Source organism: Mytilus trossulus, chromosome 9 (assembly GCF_036588685.1).
Source record: "Mytilus trossulus isolate FHL-02 chromosome 9, PNRI_Mtr1.1.1.hap1, whole genome shotgun sequence".
In the NCBI taxonomy this organism is placed as follows: Eukaryota; Metazoa; Mollusca; class Bivalvia; order Mytilida; family Mytilidae; genus Mytilus; species Mytilus trossulus.
In genome coordinates, this window is record NC_086381.1 from 38,229,809 (window position 1) to 38,251,574 (window position 21,766).

Genomic DNA, 21,766 nt, shown 5'->3' on the forward strand with positions numbered 1-21,766 from the left:
TTTAAAAATCCTTAACCACAATATTGAGATCAACGTGAGAAGAAAAGACACAAGGCTAGGATGGAGGACAAATTACAAAGTTATAACCGATGGTAAAAAACGTTTTCGGCATTGTATCTTGTCATTTAATCTTTTCCAGCGCGGATTTAATATCCAATTGGAAGTTCTGATGTAACGTTTAAAACAATCTGATTTCCAACGTCCCAGTGTTTGTATCATGCTGTCCTCAATACCTTGAGAACTAGCACTTGTGGCCGCACCTGATCGAAAAGAATGTCCGCTATAATCCTTGTCACTATATCCTAATGCTATGAGTATTGTTTTCAGCTTGCTTATAAAATAGTTCCGGAAAAGTGGTTTTCCGGTTTCTTCAACGAGAAACGAATCATTCTGCTTTGCGTTTAGGTTTAATCTACACTCATCAGCTGGGATAGCAATTTATACGGACAAACGACGCCCTCTATCTTGAACAAGGAAATTATAATACCTTGTCGGAATATATCTGTCTTGTAGCTTTTAAATTAACAGTTACTTCGCATTCTGAAACGAAATTTATGTCAGAAACGCATAAATTGAATTGTTTGCACTTCTATACTGTTACTATCTTATCAATGCAACTGACTGAATAAACCTGACAAAGATTGAAAATTTAACACGTGCACCAAGTCATGAGACGGTTAAGAAAACATTGCCGTCTCTACCACAGACATAATAAATCTAGTAATAAAATGTTTATCGTCCACCTAAATAAATAATGATTTTAACAGAAGCCGAGTCGGACAGAACATGAAACATTAATATAAACATCAATTAAAAATTTCTAAATTAATTTAAAATCCTAAGTATGATTAAATACTGAAATATCGGATGCCGTAAGAAACGATCAACAATGTATAAATTCGTAATGCAAAATCAGCATTTGGTCAGTATTTAAAACTGTTCACGATGAAACATTTAAAAATTCATACGGCTGTCCATCGGGATGACCTCTGAATACTTCCGATAATAAATCATAAGTATAAAAATATACAAAAATCACACGCAATGAATATTATATTTCGTTGTTTTTTTTGGGGTTTTCTTTGTTAAATATTTTAATTCGTGGGTCAGGTCTTCACACGATCTTCAAGTAAATTGGTTTTTAACGAATAGATTTTTTTTCAGTTGTAGGAAATTAAATCTGCATTTCATCATCGATTGTTTTAATTTTTGAATATTTCAAAGCTCAACTGTTTTGTTCCAAAAATATTTGTAGTGTTACCTGTATACACACGTAAAGATCTAAAATTTGTATCATACTGCAATTTGCATAAACAAATGACTCATTGTCTTTCTGACAAAAACGATTCTGAGAATATTTCTTATTAATTTTATCATTCATCAATCAGGGTATTTTTTATGTTTTTTTTTCTTTTTTTGTAACCTTTGACAATATCGGTCATGCTTTTTCCTCATTTTGAGGTATTGAATATCTAAGCAGCTATCGTTGATAAAAAAAAATTCTGATCTTTACATAAACAGGAGGAACAGCAGTTTCTTCTCAACTTCTGGCATCAGTTGTTGTGCAAAAACTCTTTCAAATCATCCAAATCTTCAAAATAGTTGATAATCTTCACATAGTTTTAACAAATACTAATCACTTAACGGTCTGACAGTTGAAAAAAAGCAAGGTAAAATGTGATATCGAAATACTTTATACAATTTCTTTCTTATTTCTCTGCAGCGGTACTCCATAAGTACAGCAATGATATCTCCAGAATATAAGTATGTCGTTGCAATTGATGTTGGAACTAATTCTTCAGCATATGCGTACGCCAAAAAAGAGGACATCAATTTAGACAAAAATCAAATAAACGTTTTGTGCAATCAAGCTTGGGGTGTTGGAAAACACAACTATATGAAAATAAAAACTCCCACCAGTATTTTACTAGATGAAAACGGAGAACTGGATTCATTTGGATATAAAGCAGAGTACAACTATGACAAACGTGTAAAAGACGGAGTCAACGATTTTTATTTCTTCAGAAATTTTAAAATGGCTTTATATAAAAATGTAAGTACATAATTAAGGATATTTGTTTGATTGATAAAAATCGGCTTTGTTAAAGGGGCACTTACTAGCTGAGAGATATATAAAAGCTCTAGAGAATGATGTGTTTTGTCCATCATTTATAAAAGTAAAATAGTAAAATGATAATTCACTTTCAGTATGGTTAAATGTTGTCAAATTATGTCAAGTACTACTGATGCTGAATATTGCACTTGCAAGTAGATAATCCGACCTCATTAAATCCTAACTAATGTGAACTTAAATCTAACCCCTCAAGTAGAGATGAATAACGTATGTATTGTGCGTGGTGGTTAAGTTTTATTTAAAGGAAAAAATGTTAACATTTGAAAGGATGATGATGACTGACAACTCATTAAAACAGTCTACTTCAACACTAAGCAGAAACAAATGAATATAACAGTACAAACCGTAATAAAAACAACGGACAATCTCCTCTACTCCGGTAAAGACCTAGAGATAGTTATGGTCTGGTAATCTCTTATAGATTGATATTTCTGACGTAAAAAACATGAGCATACATGGATTCAATTTGGTCTTTCAAAGGTTAATATCAGAAATTGAAACGTGTTAGCTGTTATAAGGGTCGATATGAATAGGTTATTTGAATAAAAGAAAGCAATGGTTTCTCATATTTGGTAATATAATGCTTGATTGAAAAGATCACGTTCTTATATTTTTAAAACAAGCGTTCGTATTTTACTCATCTCACATCATATCAACAGTAAACATAAATATAACATAACTATTACAAAGAGCATAATAACATTTTTGTTTTAATATTTGTATTTAGAATCCTACATCGGAAATGGTCATATTTGATGTAAACGATAGGCGAATGATGGTGCAGACTGTATTTTCAAAAGCAATTTCAGCGTTTATGAAAGAATTTATAGAATCAATCACTAACAGTGGCAATACTATAAGCAGTGAAGAAGTCCGGTGGGTGGTCACAGTTCCTTCAATATGGTCAGAAGCTGCAAAACAGATCATGAAAAAATGTGCTCATTTGGTAAACATTGTGTATATCAAACATCTGCTTACCTTGTAATCAACTTGTGCGTATATTGTTTGTCTTTTATCAGTATCATGGGGAAAATCTAAAGAAGTTTGAAATTGTAAAATAGTAATGTACCGTCGTAAGACCAACAGATCTGTTTTAAATTTACTGGGTGGTTGTTGTATGTATCATTTTTTCTCAATTTAAAAAAAGAAGATGTGGTATGATTGCCAATGAGACAACTGTACGAGAGACCAAAATGACACAGAAATTTACAACTATAGGTCACCATACACCCTTCAACAATGCACAAAGCCTATACCGCATAGTCAGCCAAAACAAAAAATGACTCGAAATAACAATGTGACCTAATTCAAAGGAGAAATCTACTGGCCTAATATATGTACAAAAAATGAACGAAAAACAAATATGTAACACACAAACAAACGACAACCACTGAATTACAAGCTTTTGGCTTGGAATAAGCACATTCATACATAATGTGGCGGGTTTAAACATGTTAGCGGGATACCAACTCTCCTGTAATCTGGGACAGTGGTATAACAGTACAACATAAGAACGAACAAAAATATCAGTTGAATGACTTGTATTTAATAACTAAATCAATCGGATCCCATTATATTGAAGATTGCGACTTCAACATCTTAAAGAGCTGTTAATCCACATTAAATGTTTCAAAAATACACATTCATCCGAAAGAAAAAATATAAATCACAAACTATGCTAATTGTGTGAAAATAAGATATTCAAATAAACGAATTCAGACGTTCTAATTTTTTTACCTTGCACCAAAATTTCTACCTTGGCTTTAAATTGTCAGTGTTATTCTCGATTAATTACATGGGGAGTCTTCGCTAGGCACAAATGGCCTGTACCAAATGAGGAGTATTGCCGTTTTTATCAACAATTCTCTTTCTATATATGTTTGGGTTTGTTTATGTTGTTCCGTTGTTTTCTTTGTGTAGTTGATGTGTATTCTTCGGTTTTGGTTTATGACCCGTATTTGTTTTCGCCTAATCGATTTGTGACTATTAAACAGCTGTATAATACTGTTGCCTTTACTTATTTCCTTCCTTGAAAACCATATATTTTTGGAATCGGTGTATAAACAACTATCATATGAGTTTGGAAGTGACATTTTCTGTGCCCAAAGTTGCATATGATCTCTTTCTCTTCAAGCAAAAGTAAAAAATAAACAGTTCTTAAATATTGCGGAAAAATGTAACCACGCATTGGCGTTATAAAGGATGCATAAGATTTGAATACTGTACTGTATGGTCCTGAAAAACAAATCGTTACCCGGAAGTGTGATTAGATGATCCGCCCAATTTACAGATTTCCTATAAAATAATCCGAACAATACATATAACCGAATCATTACAGTTGTTTTATATTGCAGGCCGGGATTCCAGACAACCAATTGATTATTGCCTTAGAATCAGAGGCTGCATCAATTTACTGTCAATATGTACACAGTAGAGATATTGGTGATACTGCAATAAGCGTTTCAAAAATAGTAACCCAGTACATGGTCGTTGATCTTGGTGGTAAGTAACAGATTAATATGCATTCATCATGCCTACATTTATAACAATAATAACAAAAAACTTCAAAAAGTCAATTTTCATACTGTTTCAAACGTTTTCGATCTACAATGAGTTTTCGCATCGTCATGTCAGTCAATTTTATATTTTAATAAACTCATCAAAGATACCGGGATATTAAATCTAAGTAACTATAAAAAGCGTCTTTCTAACAACTATTACATTGATTACAATAAAAAAAAAAATCGAAATTAAATTGACCACATTTCAAGATATATAAACTGCAAGTATGAACATGATTGGGACGTTAGAGAACGATTTTCAGACTGAATTTAAATACGCTAGTCAGATTAAAATACGAGTGAATGAGCTAAAACAGATTTGAATGGACTAAAATTCGGTGGTCAGACTAAATTATAATGGCATTAACTTAAGAGCGATGGTCAAACGAATGTACGACGGTTGAATCTTCGTAACAAGATATTATAAAGATAACACAAACATAAGTTCTGGAATGCACAAAAGGTAACAACATTATAAGCTAAAAAGCTTATTAATTAGGAAAATTGAATCATTTGTCCCGATCATATATTTTAAATAATAAAAAGAAAAACAAATGGTATACCTGGATGGCTACGTTGTCATTCCAAGTATCAGTATCGATGTTTGGACAAATATTTAAAATACAAACAGTGCCTTAAGTATCTGGAATACGTTATATGGTTTGTCTTAAACGTACATTTTAATCATCTCATGAAATATGACTGAGAGAATTAAGACTTTTACCAATTTGACGTGCCATTTTACATGTTCTAAAAATCAATTCGAGTAACAGCCGTATAAATCTAGAGTGACACGGACATCATTTCTTGATTGTTATAATACATAGTTTTGTCGATAATCAGCGCTCTGCATTTATGTGAAGGGAACAAAGTATTAGATATGTCTTACTTTATATAAGGAATATCACAATAGAAATGGACTCGCATTTAATACTGTTTTATTGGCAATTTGTATGGCTCTTTGTTGACTCTAAGAGACGTATAACTTCATTGTTAGGGTTCAGTACAGTTTTATAGTTAGAATAAGCTAGGTTTTTCGAGTTTGGCCATTTTTAGCAATTTGTATGGATAAGGGCTAGTGTTAGGGTACATGTCACTTAAGTATAGTCCTATATGGTTTGAATCCTCTATTGTTAACTTCTTGAATGCATAAATAAAATATGTCTTACCTGGTATTACTTATAAATGGCGGAGAACGTCAATGACTTAACAGTATAGCAATACCATTATAAATCAAACCATCACTGTCGGGAACAGTCTTAAAGAATAGACTCAGTGATTACATTCTATTTTGGGAAATGCAATTGACATGTTATAAAGTCCAAATGTGGTTTCAATTTATTTAACTCATTTTAAAAAAGAAATATACGTAGTAAGGCTTCAAGTGTCGTTGACTGTATTTACATCTGCAAGCATTTTTGAACAGAAGTTCTCACTGAATTGCCTCTTTAGTTCGTGTTATATATAGTTACATACCAATTACTGCAGCCCTTTAGCAGTTATACCATGACACCTAACATTGTATATCAAGGTGTAATACTAGTAATTAATGTAGTCAGGCCTAATAAAAGAGGAACACAAATTACCAGAGGGACAGTCAAACTCATTAATCGAAAACTGACAACGCCATGGCTAAAAATGAAAAAAAAAACCAGACAAACAAAGGTACATATGACACAACATAGAAAACTAAAGAATAAGCAACACACACCCTACAAAAAAATGGGGGTGATCTCAGATGCTCCAGAAGGGTAAGTGAATCCTGCTCTACATGTGGCACACGTCGTGTTTCTGATGTTATAGCATATCCGGTAAATAGTCTTATTCAATAGGTCACATTCATGAAAGAGAAGAGGATTTTAGTAACGACGTAAGGAACATATCCGATATCATGTGTGGAACAGTTATAGAATAACGATCAACTTTCTCGTGATGTGTTCAGTAAAATTAACGAAAGAATGATTTCAACTTCACCATTTGGACCTAATGGTTTTATAGCTTCCTTGTGTACAGCAACCCTCTATCAAGAAAATCATGATATAAAATACAAGCACGGGAATATCGTGTCAATCGTATGCAGGTGCTTCTGGAATGTGGCAACCTAGAAATGGGAAGTTCACAATTGGAAAGCTGAAATCATCTCTTTCGATTTAAAGTTTTGTATTCAACCGACCCTCATTGTCGATTTCTAAATGTAAGTCAAGATATGAGACCGACTTAACTGTTTCTGTTGTATCCTTATCTCTAATTCAATTGGACAGATGCGTTCAACATAGTCGTAAAATTTTGAATAATTTAGGGAGATCACATCATCTATATAGAAGAAAGTAAAGTTAAAGGTATTGCTAACTTCTTATCTTTCTTCCTAAGAAGTTCCTGTATGAAGTCAGCTTCATAATAATAAAGAATCAAGAGTGGCACAATTGGTTCCCATTGGAATGTCGACAGTCTGTATAAAACCATGTCCTCCGAACGGCATAAATATGTTGTTAGTCAAGAAATCAAGCATCTTGATAATGTCAGATTTAGAGAATTGTTTGTTTGAATCAGAGTGATCCTTTCCAAAGTAGGATTTATCCCTCCCTAAGATAAGATACTTCATTTTGCACCGACCGTCAGTAAAATCAATCCCAGAGTAGCATGTCCGCTTCTTGTCCATTCAGAATGATTGATATTTGTAATAGTCCGGCCGATCGGTGAAAAAATTGCTCAAATAATGAGGAAAGCACCAATTTTTGCATGATGGTATATTTTTGTGTACTGATCAATATTAGCTATGGACCCACCCTCAAAATTCAATATGGCGGCTTATTTCAAGATGGCTGCCGTACGTTCTAAAGTATTTTCCAGTATTGAACAAATCAAAGTGGATTTGATGCTTGGTGCACAAAATTCAACATATTTGAATGATTTGGAGTACTTAGCAAGATTATGTTTTGATCTTTTTTTTAAATACAGAATGGCGGCTATTTTCAAAATGGCCGCCTTGAAAAATGAGCAAATATTCATTATTGGGAATTGACCTGAATATAAGGTTCTTATTGATGCATATATGTATAGTGGCATTTGGTATCTGTCCTAGTTCTGTCTTAGTTCTATCAGTTCTAATATTGCCTTGCTTGTCATTTCGTACACAAAGTAGTAGCTTTCATAAAAAGCTGTAGTAGTAGCAGCTTTCATTAAAATCTGCAGTAGTAGCTTTCATTAAAAGCTGCACTATTTGATGTCTTGGTCACACATAAAAGCTGTGATTTGGTATTTATTTGCCTTAATATATTATTCCGTCTATATCCTATCTCTTGGTTCGCAATAGTTTGCAATTTGACACATTAAACTGTGAATTAAAAATCAGTTAAACACTTATCATTGAAATGGCAGGAATTGATGACAAAAAGGACAATAACATTGAAATGGAAGAAACTGAATCACTTGGGGATGTGAAGAAACCCACAGCTGAAGACGCTTTAACAGGGGACAGCTCAGAAATTACTATTAAACCATTGAACCAAGAATATTTAGAAGATAGAAAATCAAATGCTCAAAGAACAGCTGAGATGTACCGCAATATAAAACAGAGCGAAGCGCAAATATATAAAATATATGTTGGTCTCATTACGTTTCAAGCTGAACAGAAAAAGACACTGCATATTAATAACAAACAGATGAAAGCAATATCTCAGCATCTTCAGCAGTTTGAAGACAGGATAGACCACAAGGCTGGTAATAATTGCTTGGCGGAATTGATGGTCAGACCAATAAAATATGCAATGTTGTGGTGAGACGAATGAACAAGCTGACAACAACTGAGAAAGGGGACACATTTCAATTTAAAAGTGCATTTGAACAGCAGGATACCTCCCAACAACTGGTATCTGTTGTAAATGAATCAGTGGAAATCGAAATAGTTAATATTTCTGCAATGGACAAATCATCTAAGCCAAAATTTGACCTTAGCCAGTACAACGCAAGTTTACCAAAACTACACAACAAAATCCATGACGTTGGTCTTTCCCCAATTGTAGTTCGCATGAACCATCAACCGCCCCAACTCTGTTGAAGGTGTCTTCACCTTAAGTCAAAAGTCCTATGTCAGGGCCCTTGGCCCTGCATGAGACAGTTCAAATTATAATTCAACAACAATCTCCATTTAAGAACATAATATAAATTTCTAGTAATGATAAAGAATACCAGCAATAGGCTCATGTGTCTTCTTACGCACACTAATCATCTACTATGAGTCAATAATATTTGGTTCAGATCAGCACACAATTACAGAAACAATTGGCTGCCAGTGGATTCTATCTTGTTTCTCCAATGATGAATGCAGTGCCTTCTTACGGTATCATCCCCGTCGAGTCGAGTCAATGGCAAATCTACATATATCACTACAATTATGACAACCTAGTCCGCTTTTAAAGCTCTTACATGCTTTCCATAACAGCAACCTGACTCTATTAATCCATCCAGGAAAGGGCAGAGCAAACAAAAAGAGTGTGGCATTCGCTCTTCTTCAGACTCCTCACTGGAGAGAGAATATACCCGATGGCAAGAAAATCTTTGTGCAAGGAAGCAGAGCCGAAGCCCAAAGCTGCCAAAAATGCAAAAACTCATTTGAAGAGGAACCATCACTTGGGATGTGTTCATTTACCAATTTGAACGAACTGACGGTTGATAACAATGGGAAATCAGGAAACATATATGTAAGCTGATGTTGGCTATAAGTACGCTCGCAAGGTAAACACTGATGATGATTCCAAAGCCTTAAAAAAGCATTCATTTGGGGCAGCGCTTCAGCAAGAAAGACGAGCAAACCAGATTGGAAGCAAACCATTCCGTCGAGGATGTTAAGACAAAGATTCTTCAAGGCATGTAATAGAGAGGAACCCAGAAACATTAATCAAGGCGTTTAAACAATTGAAAACCTCAAAAGCAAACCAGATGTCGATATATGGATAAATTATGTCAATGGTGACCATCGATAAGTCTACTTTGCTGATGGCACAGTATCACCGACCGATAAAGAAAATTTGAGCAGCCCATTTGGATTATGAGTTGCATAACCTCACACAAATTATCACAAAACTAGCTGATGTGATTGCCGATTAATATAATTTCGGTTCTTTTGATCAATACTCATGGAAGGTCACCAGTTCAATAGAAATCACCTGATCATTATACACGTGAAAGATCTCTTGAGCAATACAATCGCGGTAAAATCGGCAGATAGAAGTACACCCAAGCTAAATGCCTATCGATCAGCAATACCCCCACTAAGCTAGAGATCATATAGTCCCTAAAGACAACGGTTAGTATCTCCACGGACAAACTCCAGAAATCCCGAATATTTCAGACAACGATCACCTTCACCAGGATACGGAACAAATCAAAGTGTAATCTCAACAATGAAGCAAAAGGTCGAGCCAGTAGGACAACTCAGATTTCAAAGTCTATTGGCCATGAAACATCACCTCATCACAAAATCGACCAGAGGCCCACTGCCTCGTCCAATATTGTCATCGGGAACCATTTGAAAGAGCTTAGTAGTACGAGGTACTATACATGACCAGAATGTGAGCATGATTGTGGACAATGCTGCAATGATAAGATTAATGCGAAATAATTCCGTCAGAAAATGGAGATTTGGGAAACGTAACGCTACGTTGTTTGGGTTAACAGCTTGTTATTGGGAAGATTATAAGGAATGACTCTACACATTAATAGAGTAAACATACAATGAGATGTGTGCAAAGAGCCATTACCATACGATGTTATACTTAAGCTAGTTATTTTGGACGCACTGAGCGCAGTGATAAACCTGAGTACTCCCACAATTACTAGTTCCAACAACAATAAAGTGATAAATGTGCCATTTGTTAATAGTGGAAACGAGATTTTACTCAGCTAGTTTGCATAAATCGAACCATCACAGTTCCGCCAAATTCAAACATGATTGTTACCATTAAAACTAATAAAAGTGTAGATCAGGAGTGCATTTTAGGACCATGCTCGCTGAATAGTTGCAAGTTGGTTACGCACGTAGTTGGAAAAGGAAATAGTTGCCACTTAACCATTTTAGATGATGGCAATCGTCTAATCCGCCTGAAGAAAGGTGAAAACGCGATAAGTGACGTAAGACATGGCATTGATGAGACACGAGACAAGGTGCCCTCGGCACTGCCTTAAAGTTCAGATGAGTTACCTCCTATTCCACCACATTTAACCGATCTTTATTAACGTCAATCGACTCGTTTAAACCTATTTCATTCCAACCATTAAAACTGAAAGATTTTAAGGAACAATTACAATAACATGTAACATATTGATTAACATTTTGAATTTCACTATTTGTTTATGTATATGCAGCTGTATTTGGAACTTATGTCTTATAGGAATAAACAAATTATGTATTTTATACTTTTAAATTGATTGATAACAAATTCAAGAACATGAAGTCCATTTTTAAAGAATCATTACTTTAATTTCCGAAATTATATAGAATACCTTAAGGACAATCTTGAATTTTTTATCGTTTTTCCGCCATCTTGAAAATGGCAGCCATATTGTATTTTTCAGAGTGGGTCCATAGCTGAAATCAAAGGGTATATAACCAAGAACTACTATGCAAAGTTTCATGCTTTCCTCATCAAGTGAGCAATTTTGCTCTATATCTGCACCAATCGGCCGGACTATAAGACTATTAATATAATGAAGTACTTTGGGTCTTTGTTGTCTAAGCTAACAACTGAATTATCTAAAGACCTTTAACCTCCGGGGGCCCCTCTTTCTCTGTTTATGGTATATTTTACACAATTTGAATAAGTTTACGAAGGTTTGCCTTTCTATTTTGTTTTGCCAAGAGACCTCAGTAAAAGAAAATCGACAGGCATTCAAAGTTTCCTCTGCATGTACATAATTAAATATCAGATATAAATCAATATCAATACCTCAATTTTTTTCTCATTAATCCTGCTGATTGCATTAAATTTATTATTAATTGACTCATTTTGCAATAGAGATTCTTTCACGCATTTAACATTATTTCATTTTGGTTCAAATTCATAACATATTGCCGATTCAAGTGTTAGCTTAATCTTAATTTAATTCTTTTTAGGTGGGAAGGTTGATATTGCCGTTAATGAAACATTAGGAAATGGTTTTTTGAGAGAAATTCATCGCCCAACAGGTGCAGACTGCGGGGGAAATTTGATTAATCAAAGTTTAGTTCAGGAACTGAGTTAAATCGTTGGTAATTCCTTTTTGAAAGACATAAAGCGTAGATATCCTAAAGAATGCTTTATCATCCAAAGAGATTTCGAAGCAGCAATGAAATGTGTTGATCCATTTGAAGAAAATAAAATTTCGATTAGATTACCATATGTTTTTCTTCATATTATACGTGAGGAAATAAATCAAGAAAAAATGGAACAAATACTCCACTTAGGACCACATGGTGACAAAATTACCATAAAAAACGATTGGGTGTACATAAGTTCAAACTTGATTAGAGAACGACTATTTCAGCCAATAATTGAGAAAATATGCAAACTCATCATGAACATTCTATTCAAGATGAAAAATCCAAGGCTGACAAAAATTCTTCTAGTCGGAGGATTTGCAGATTCAAGATGTATACAAGAGGCCGTTCGAAAAGGATTTCCAAGTAACAAAGTTATTGTTCCACATGAGGCAGATCTGTGTATTATTAAAGGAGCGGTAATTTTGGGACATTCACCAGACTTAATTCAACACGATGACAAGCACAACGAAAGGGCTGCACAAACCGCTGTCGTAAAACATCTATCACAAATATAAGAAATCTTGTGTTCTATCATTATGTGCCTACACGAAAAATAACCCAAAATACACAGAAAGAGTGTTTTTAAAAAATTGACATTACTTGGTATAATAAATAAAACACCAACTAAAATGAAAGACCAGTTTTAAACACTGTCGTATTTAGTAAATTCTAAATAACAAAGTAAATATTTTTTCTAAAACATCTGGAGAAAAAGGTTATGCGTTTTGAATAATAAAATTATTTGCTTAACTTGATTATTTAAAAAAATATTTAAACAATTGTATCATTGTACACCCGGGATGTCTATTGCACATCACAACGAGAAGAAAATAAATATCACAAAATTGTTTGAAAAAACAAATAATTAATTTGACATAACGCAGAGATGCTACGTGAGAAAATAAAGGCACATGCATGTACAAATATCATAAAAAACAAAGAAGAAATAACAGGTACGTTACAACAAAGCGAGACAACACATGACACATTAACATTATAAAACAGTTACAGCGTTCCATACTATTGAGCTAAAACTATTACTGTACATTAAGTTTAATGGAAACATTTTACAAGCAGTAAAAATGTTTTTATAATTTCTTAAGAGTTTTTTAAACTCCGAAAGATGAACAAATGTCGTTACTACGATTGCTATATTACAAGATAAAAATAAAAAGCGAGGTCTTTAATTGTAGTGATGCAACCTGTTACACAGAGCATACTGATAAGTTAAAGACTACTTGCTAACCATGGAAGCCGAGATGAAAAGATATTAGATTTCTAGTATCACGACAACTTTAAGTGTACTTTTCTGCAACCGGTTCGCTCTTGACAGTTTACTGAGGATGTATATGATTGCTTTTGTTTTTGGCTTTCCTCTTCTTCTTTTTTAAGACACTCTTGATAGATTGAAATGTAGGTGGTATGCAAAACAAACTTATACACGATAGTCTATTTATAAACCGATTCCAATCAAATAATGTATATTTGCAATTGTCCTTTATTTTTTGTCCATACATTTATTCACAGATATAACAAACATTTAAACACACTTTTAGATAAGCATTTGTTGTACATATCATTTCTTATCAAGCATTTATTTGTAATATTTTGTCTTACAGTTTCTAAAACTTAAATACTATTGTTTTCCTACGGCCTACAAAATACAAGGACTCTAAATTAGCACATCCTATTTCATGCCGTTTAGATATGAAAAGAATCCATTGAACAAATAAGACAGTCATATACAACAATTACGATTTGTAGGAGTTTAATGGTTTGTGTTTTTAAATTGAAATAAACTTGATCTTGTATGATTTTTTTCAACCTATGCAAAATTTTAAAAATACATTCAGCCTTTGCCAAACTTAATTTGTATCACAATTAACCCTTATTTACAAACTGAATACAGTCTGTTTTATAATCTAATAAAAACGGTTGATTATTCGTTTACTGAATACAAAACCATGATGTTCATTGCTTTATTAATTCAATTCAGATAAGTAACACCATTCAAAGTACCTTTACTTTTATTATAGCATATAACAAAAGGCGGAATATATTTTCACAACAGCAATAATGATTTGTTTGGAACGTTTTAAATACCCAGTTCTCGCATGTGTATACATGCTACCATGCAGATGATAATTCTAAATAACGATATCTGCTTCTCGTAAAGGTAAAATGCCCCGTTGCTAGTATTGCGACTAAAATGGTCCGCCGTTCTATCTATAGCGTCGCACCGTCAATGTAGCGATAAGTGAACAGAACAGGGGGGTCAGTTAGGTATTGCGACTTACAATCATATGTCAATGGCGCGAAACGCTGTTGGAAACCATTTACATAGTTATCCAGGCATTTAAAGCGGACTTTTTGTATGATAATATTTTATTAAATGAAAATTGGACTTAATGTCAGTAGCTTGCAATAGACCAGTATTGTTATTTTGATGATATCTTTAAAAGGAGTGATATGCTGTAAAACTCATATCACTTAATCTTAAAAAAAATGGTTTTGATATATAATGTACACAGTTTGGCATTCAAACACGTATTTAATTCATCGGGGGTATATGTGATGGTCAATCTCATGATGAGTTATTAGTTTAATTAATATAGCTTTTGTACTTAATTCCTCCTTTTTTCCCTCTTCTTATCGAAAGCCAGTTTTGAGAGAACGTTTAAATAAATCTATCGATTATTAACTATTTTTTCTGTATTTGGCCTTTAATGAAATTATACGTATTTTGAGTTTTTGTCTATTATATCGAAAACAATATAAGAATGGTGTAAATTCTTATCAGCAAAATGTGAGCAATTCAAACTTTTTTTATCCTTTTGTAGATAGATCACCTTTGCTGTATTTAGCGAAACTTTTAGGAATATATGGTCCTCAATGCTCTACAAGATGTTTTTTGTCTTTTTGACGCTTTTCTTTTCAGACGTGATTGATAAGTCTTTAAAGGCGAAAGTCTTTATCTATGAGAGGTTTATTTGGTTATATTGACATACATGAAGCTTCTTATTCTTTAATAGTACATTATTTTATTAGGCATTGATTATTTTTATACACATTGAGAACAAATGATTCGTCTATCAGCCAATTAAAGATCAACGTGTGTATGAATTGAACACCTACTGTAGATATATGAATATTTAAAATATCATACTGAGAGGCAACCCCGATACGAATATTTCATGTCATAATATGTTTGTATATGTATATAAATTAGTACTGATTAATTTTGAAAAATCGTTAATGATCGGCGCTTGATTTGCTCAAACTAGAAACTTTGATTAATGTGATAGTATTTGTAGTATTTTCGTGTGAATGGATTAAAACAGGATTATAAAGGAAAACGTAAGTAAATAAATGTTTATATGTGATTGTATTTTCTTACGTTCGTCTTATCCCTTTTATAACACATAAGGTAGAATGTCGGAAACAATAAATTGTAGAATTATGGTTCGCTTGTGGTGTAGACCAAATAACATAAGATCAAATCGATTATTTGTAAGACATAGAAGTGGACTGACTATATGAATAAAAGGCACATATGTGTTTAACTTGAACTTTTAAGTCAGGAACTGTGTCCTGTAAACATGGACAGTAATTATAATGTAAAAATCTTCTTGGTTAATATTCCACGAAAACATCTCAATTAGTGGCATGCTTTTTATAATCTGATATATATATCTTTTGGGTAGATGATGCAATAAGTTACAAACTGACAAATGGAAAGAAACAGTCGACATGCATCAAGTCTTGTAAAATAGCTCTATATTTTAGTCACAAGAGAGATTTGTTCAAATTTAGATATTGTGTACTCATAATGAAGATTGAAACTTGGAAATATGAAAATACATCTGTAGAAAACATCGTTTATGACATACAGTGTTATCAAAACATGACCATGCGATGACTTAGGCGCATATTTGTAGGAATCTCCTCTTTATTGAGGTTTTAGAATCAATTTATATTATCTTCAATGAAGCAGGTTTATTTACAAATCGGGACATATTTCGTTTAAGTCCTTTCAACTTGACGAACCTTTATATAGTGACATTTCTACGGATAATCACCCGAAATGCACAGTATATAAAAATGAAAATGTGGTATGATTGCCAACGACGGTGTTAATTATAACATTAAAATGACAACATTACATGACAGAACTACAAAACAAATAAATGGGAGAAAATACAGGACAGAAAAACAAATGAATAAAAGCCAACAAAAGATACCAAGTTAAAAAATATAATACACCAGACGCGCGCCACGTCAAAACAAGACTAACCAGCGACGCCTAGAGGAAAAGATTTGAAAGCCAAAATAAGTATAAAGTTGAAGATTACCGAGGATCAACAGTTCCAAAAAGCTGTGAAAAAATACGGCCAAGGTTATACGCCAGGGACGGGAACATCCTTATTATCTATAATAAAATTAATTCATACTCTTGAAAACAGTTTATAAAATGACCATATAATAGATATACATGATGAAATTTAAAAACTTTAAATGTTAATATAAGAATTTAAAACATTATTTGTCAAGAGTTAATCGGTATAAACTGGTAAGAAAAGACCTATAACCTTTGTTGACATCATAATATGCAATTGTTTATGGTTTATCCTTAGGCTTAATAAATTATTTATTGAGGATTTTAAACCCATTGTTTTGTCTACAATTTGTATAATAACAATATATCAATGAATAATATTATCTCTTGTACGACTTTGCCCTCAGCAGAGCTATTGAAAAACAGTATATTAACGAATGTAACACGGACACCTTTACGATGATACACGGACACTTCTTTTATGAATAAAATTACTCGAGAGTTCATGCACACTTTAAATTTCAATTAGACTAGAACATTTCGTTTTACCGACTTATCCTGTCTGTGATTAAAATATTTACTTTAGCATCAATTATTATATTTCAAACATTTCCCAGTAAAAGACTATTCATATCAGTACACTTTACAATTAACGGAAGCCGATAAGGACCATTCAAAAAAATATTTTATGTCGTAATTGCGACATACCATGTCGTAATTTCGACATAACATGTCGTTCTTACGACATTGCTATGTCGTAATTTCGACATAACATGTCGTTATAACGACATAGCTATGTCGTTATTTCGACATATCGTGTCGTATTAACGACATCACTATGTCGTAATTTCGACATATCATGTCGTAATAACGACATCATTATGTCGTTATAACGACATCGCTATTTATAAAAGAATATGTTTTATGATTGGAAAGAGACTAAATGACACAGAAATTAACAACTATAGGTCATCATAATGCCCCCAATAATTAGAAAAGCCCCTGCATAGTCAGCTATAAAAGAGGGAGAACAGATACCAGAGAGAGAGTCCCCGAAATATTGCGTGGCAGACAGTGTTATCATTTAAATATTAGCTCCCTTGGTAAAACTCAGAATTTGATATTTAATGTATACATTTTATTGTTAATTTACATGACGCTTAATAAGTATATATTTGTTTATTGGATAGCTTTTGCAATTTGAATTCATTGGTTGAAGATTTCTATTTATATATAGTTAAGTTTGATATTTGCATCGTCGCAAAATATTTGGTAAGCTTCTTTGGATACCTTCAGTGAGAAACTAATTTATTTTATAGACCCCTGCATTAATTGGAAGTTTTTGGTATGAGCTGTCTAGCTATACCAAGGGGTACAATTAAAATCACGTGATGGATATACACACACCGGAAGTAGCAGTCGAGCAGACCGCTTGAAAGATAAGGAGTCGTATTTACTTGTTTTTTGTCAATAAAATTTAATAAATAAGGTAGTGCACCGAAGGTCGGATACTATTTAGTTTTGAAATACACAATTATCCTAGCTGGACAGCGTGCAGTTAATGATAACACTTCGACACAAAAAATCGTCGAAAATTTGGAACTGTGTCGAAGTGTTTGCAATAACTGCCCGCTTTTTAGCAAAAACAATTGTGTATTTTAAAACTTCATACTATCCGACATTCGGTGTGCTTACTTATTAATCAAAATGTATTTGACATAAACAAGAAAATGCAACTACTAACCTTTCAAGCGGCGAGTTCGACTGTTACTTTCGTTGTGTGTATATCCATCACGTGATTTTGATTGTACCTCTTGTATACATGATCGATTTAAACTTGATCTGTGAAATTATTAGAGGACTGAAATTGTTAGGAAAAATACTTGAGAACTGAACCTGTCCTACCAAGGCAAGCTATTCTTTCTATGTCCCTATACACAAACGCAAATTATATGGCTTCTTGTAAAAAAGGTAAATTGAAGTATTGATTGCTCTATTTCTACTTTTAAACGTTGGCCACGATGTTCCTACAACCCCTAGGATTTAAAACAGAATCTGCACAATTTCGTCCGCAAACAAAAAATAAAAATGTTAGAAAACACGATCCAATATTAAACCTTATTCAATATATGTTTTGAATTATGTTTTTACAGCTCTTGATCATATTCAAAGTAATATCTAGTATGTTTGAGGATTAAAATAAGAAATTTATGTGAAAAAACGGATGTCCAACGTTACATTGATGAAAAACTGTTTTAACTCTTATGTATAATGATCCTATTTTTTATTCTCTGATCTTATTGATTCTGGGCAGGAACAACGACATGTGTCGATTCTTTGTAGCGTTTAAGTCGTTATTTTACCAAATGTCATTTGACTGGGTGGCTGCATATTAAGCTGGAATAAGAAAACTGTCCGACGCTTTTCGTTAACTCAACGACTGAAAGTAGATATAGCAGAAAATGAATAAAAAGAGTAAGACAATTATAATAATATCTACCATAGTACAAATACTTGCCTCATGAGAGTTCAAATATTGCGGATTCAATAACATCTTCTCTACACAGTCGTTTTTCAAACGGTAGTATTTTGTCCAAGTTGTTATTTCATTTTTCAAAGCAGTTAACGCGTATTTGTTATAATTCATCAAAACAAAAATTAGATCACGAAGAGTAAAAAATGCCAAGATTCTTTTCTTATTAACTACATATTTGGGTTTTAAAAGAATAAACTGCTTCCATACATTATAAAAACGGTAGCCAATTTGTCCAAACGTCTGAAAACGTCTAAAATCCCAAAGACGCTATAATTTCCGACGTAACATATGCTTTAATAATGATGCTGAAAAAAGAATAGTGCATGTTGCTGAAGACTCCGCCCGGGAATAAACTGTTCGACACAGGTTAAATTTTGCTATTTTTATTAATCGTATATAGCTTTTGACGAGTTATTTAAAAGAATTTTGAATTTTGCAAAGACAAATTGGAGACACCAATAAATGTAAGATGCGAATTGGAATTTATGTAACGGAAGTACTCCGACATAGATCATTTAAAGTCGTCACTTCAGTAACTAAAAGGTGCAATTACCAATATTATAACACTTAATACCAGTTCACGGAATGTTTAATTTAGCGATTTGTCCTGCTATTCATGTTATAATTGTCGTCATGAAAGTAATTCCTGTACTAGCGAAGCCGGAACTTTTCGTCAATATAAACTTGAGCATAAAATGGAGGAAATTGAAAGACGAATCCCAAACAGCGACGAAAGCCGTTTCACCGAATTGATAAAACCCGGAATTATATTTGCCGCTTTCAAACAACGCGTTGAAATTGAAAACTAACGCGTTGATAATTAAAACCAACGCATTGAAAGTAAAAACCAACGCGTTTAAAATTGCAAACGGTATGTGCATACCACCAGTGACACGAACGGCCACTTATATCTTTTAATCTATCGTAATTTCTATATTACATCTGTTAATCTTCTTAATCCTTTAAATGCTTGTGCTTATATTTACATTGTCATTGTTTGTATATTCCACTACATTTGGTGTGGAGTTTGTTGTACGGTCTTGTCGGACTACTAAAATAGATCAAAATCTTTGCATTCGGTTCTACGTAATGAACATTTAAATGACAAATAGTTTACAAGTGTAAACAACTCTAATGTACAGGTTATTAAACAAGGTGTATAGATGTGAACATATTTAATGTTAAAATAGTGTCCATTACATTAAACTAATTGTAAAAATGTTTACTGTACACGGCGTTTGGTGTGAATATGGCCTAATACGTGTCAAATTTCTTAAAAGCTTAGTACTCATTTGATTCTTTAAAGTTGTAATACTTACGTTTCTTACATGAATACTATCCGTTACATCTTAATTACAGAAAAATAATTTAACGTTCATTTTGTTTTTTATACATGTTACTCATTTGACATTTTTATCATTCAGATGTTAACCTACATGTATATTTGCGAAAGAAATACCACACTCTGTTAGAACTTTTCATAATAAAACTAAATGATAAATTCGGTTGTGTGTCTAGAAAGCTAAATTTCCAATTAAAATATCGATGGTACCTACATTGTTTTGAGATATGAATACAGATTTGAAGATCATCACTAATTGCAAAAGCTTAAATTTGATTAAAAATGAAACGAATGTGGGAATTCAAAAACGATGTTTAACTTTTATAACTATTTTAAGATCTGACAGCTAGATGGAATTTTGATCTTCAATGTAGGATTGTAATGTGATATTTAAATATTTTGTTTTCATTTGATAAAAGTCCTTTCTTTACTTTTTGCAGTGATACCCTCATAATAACAACAATGCTTTATCCAGATTATGAATATGTCGTAGCATTTGATATTGGGACTACTTATTCAGCATATGCATACGCAAAAAAAGAGGACATAGATTTTGAGAAAAACGAAATCAAAATAACTTGCAATAAACCATGGTATTCCGGACAATCTAATCTCACAACAATGAAAACTCCCACCAGTGTGTTACTTTATAAAGATGGATACTCAGAGCTGATTAAATTTGGATACACAGCAGAAAATAAATATGCCGAATTGGTAAAAGAAGGAGCCAATGATTTCTATATGTTTAGACGTTTTAAACTGGATTTATATAAAAAAGTAAGTAAATATATATGATTTGATAGACTGAATAAAATATGTTTTGTTAAGGGGATCTTTTTTATTGACCCGGTCCGTTGAAAGTTCTTATAATTGTTTTTTTTTTCTTCTTCTGACAAATCTTTTCCTGTGGTAAAGTGGTTTCGCAAGATGTTGCTTTGATTTCTTTCAGTTTCTTGGACAGTTACTGCGCTTCCGAAAGACACTCTCTGAACAGTTGATTTTTTGATTATTTGTAAGTCTTTCCATTTTCTGTGGAAAGACCTATAATGTATTTCTTCTGATTATTAGGTCTTTTCACTGTTCTGTTGAAAGACCATTTGTATTTGTTCTGATTTTTATTAATGTTTTCCGACTAATTTTATTCTTGCGATAAATATTTGGTTCGCAATATGCGATGATTTCAGTTTTCCAATTAGGAACTTTCCATTTCTAAGAAGCAACATCACATCAGCACCTGCATACGGGGTATATATCTCCCAATTGATGCGATATTCCCGTGCTTGCATTTCCTATCATGATTTTCTTGATAGATGGTTGCTGCTCACCAGTAAGATATTAAACCAAGAGTTCCAAATGGTGAAGTTGAAATCAACCCTTCGTAATTTTTGTCGGACGCCATGACGAGTTTGTTGACGGTTATAAAAATTTACCTTTTCACGAATAATATCGGATATGTTCCTTGCGTCGTAACTACAATTTTTTGCACTTTTTAATTTCACCCTGCTAAGACGAACATTTTTCTTTGTAAGAGTTATCTTCCTTTTCACTGTTTATTAAATG

The 21,766-nt window shown here is 32.9% G+C and overlaps 2 protein-coding genes across 2 annotated transcripts in view; both read left to right on the top strand.

Annotated features, from left to right (window-relative positions):
* Positions 1-1,744: 1,744 nt before the first annotated feature.
* Positions 1,745-11,934, top strand: LOC134684598 (heat shock 70 kDa protein 12A-like). Its single transcript, XM_063543897.1, has 5 exons — positions 1,745-2,053; positions 2,862-3,080; positions 4,489-4,636; positions 8,074-8,415; positions 11,807-11,934. Exons 1-5 carry the CDS (start codon positions 1,745-1,747, stop codon positions 11,932-11,934), a joined length of 1,146 nt encoding a protein of 381 aa, XP_063399967.1.
* A 330-nt stretch (positions 11,935-12,264) lies between these two features.
* The window catches only part of LOC134684599 (heat shock 70 kDa protein 12A-like), a 57,781-nt gene continuing 48,279 nt past the window's right edge, over positions 12,265-21,766 (top strand). The window contains exon 1 of the mRNA XM_063543898.1: positions 12,265-12,408. Coding sequence (XP_063399968.1) covers positions 12,265-12,408 — 144 coding nt within the window. The remainder of the gene's footprint in view (positions 12,409-21,766) is intronic.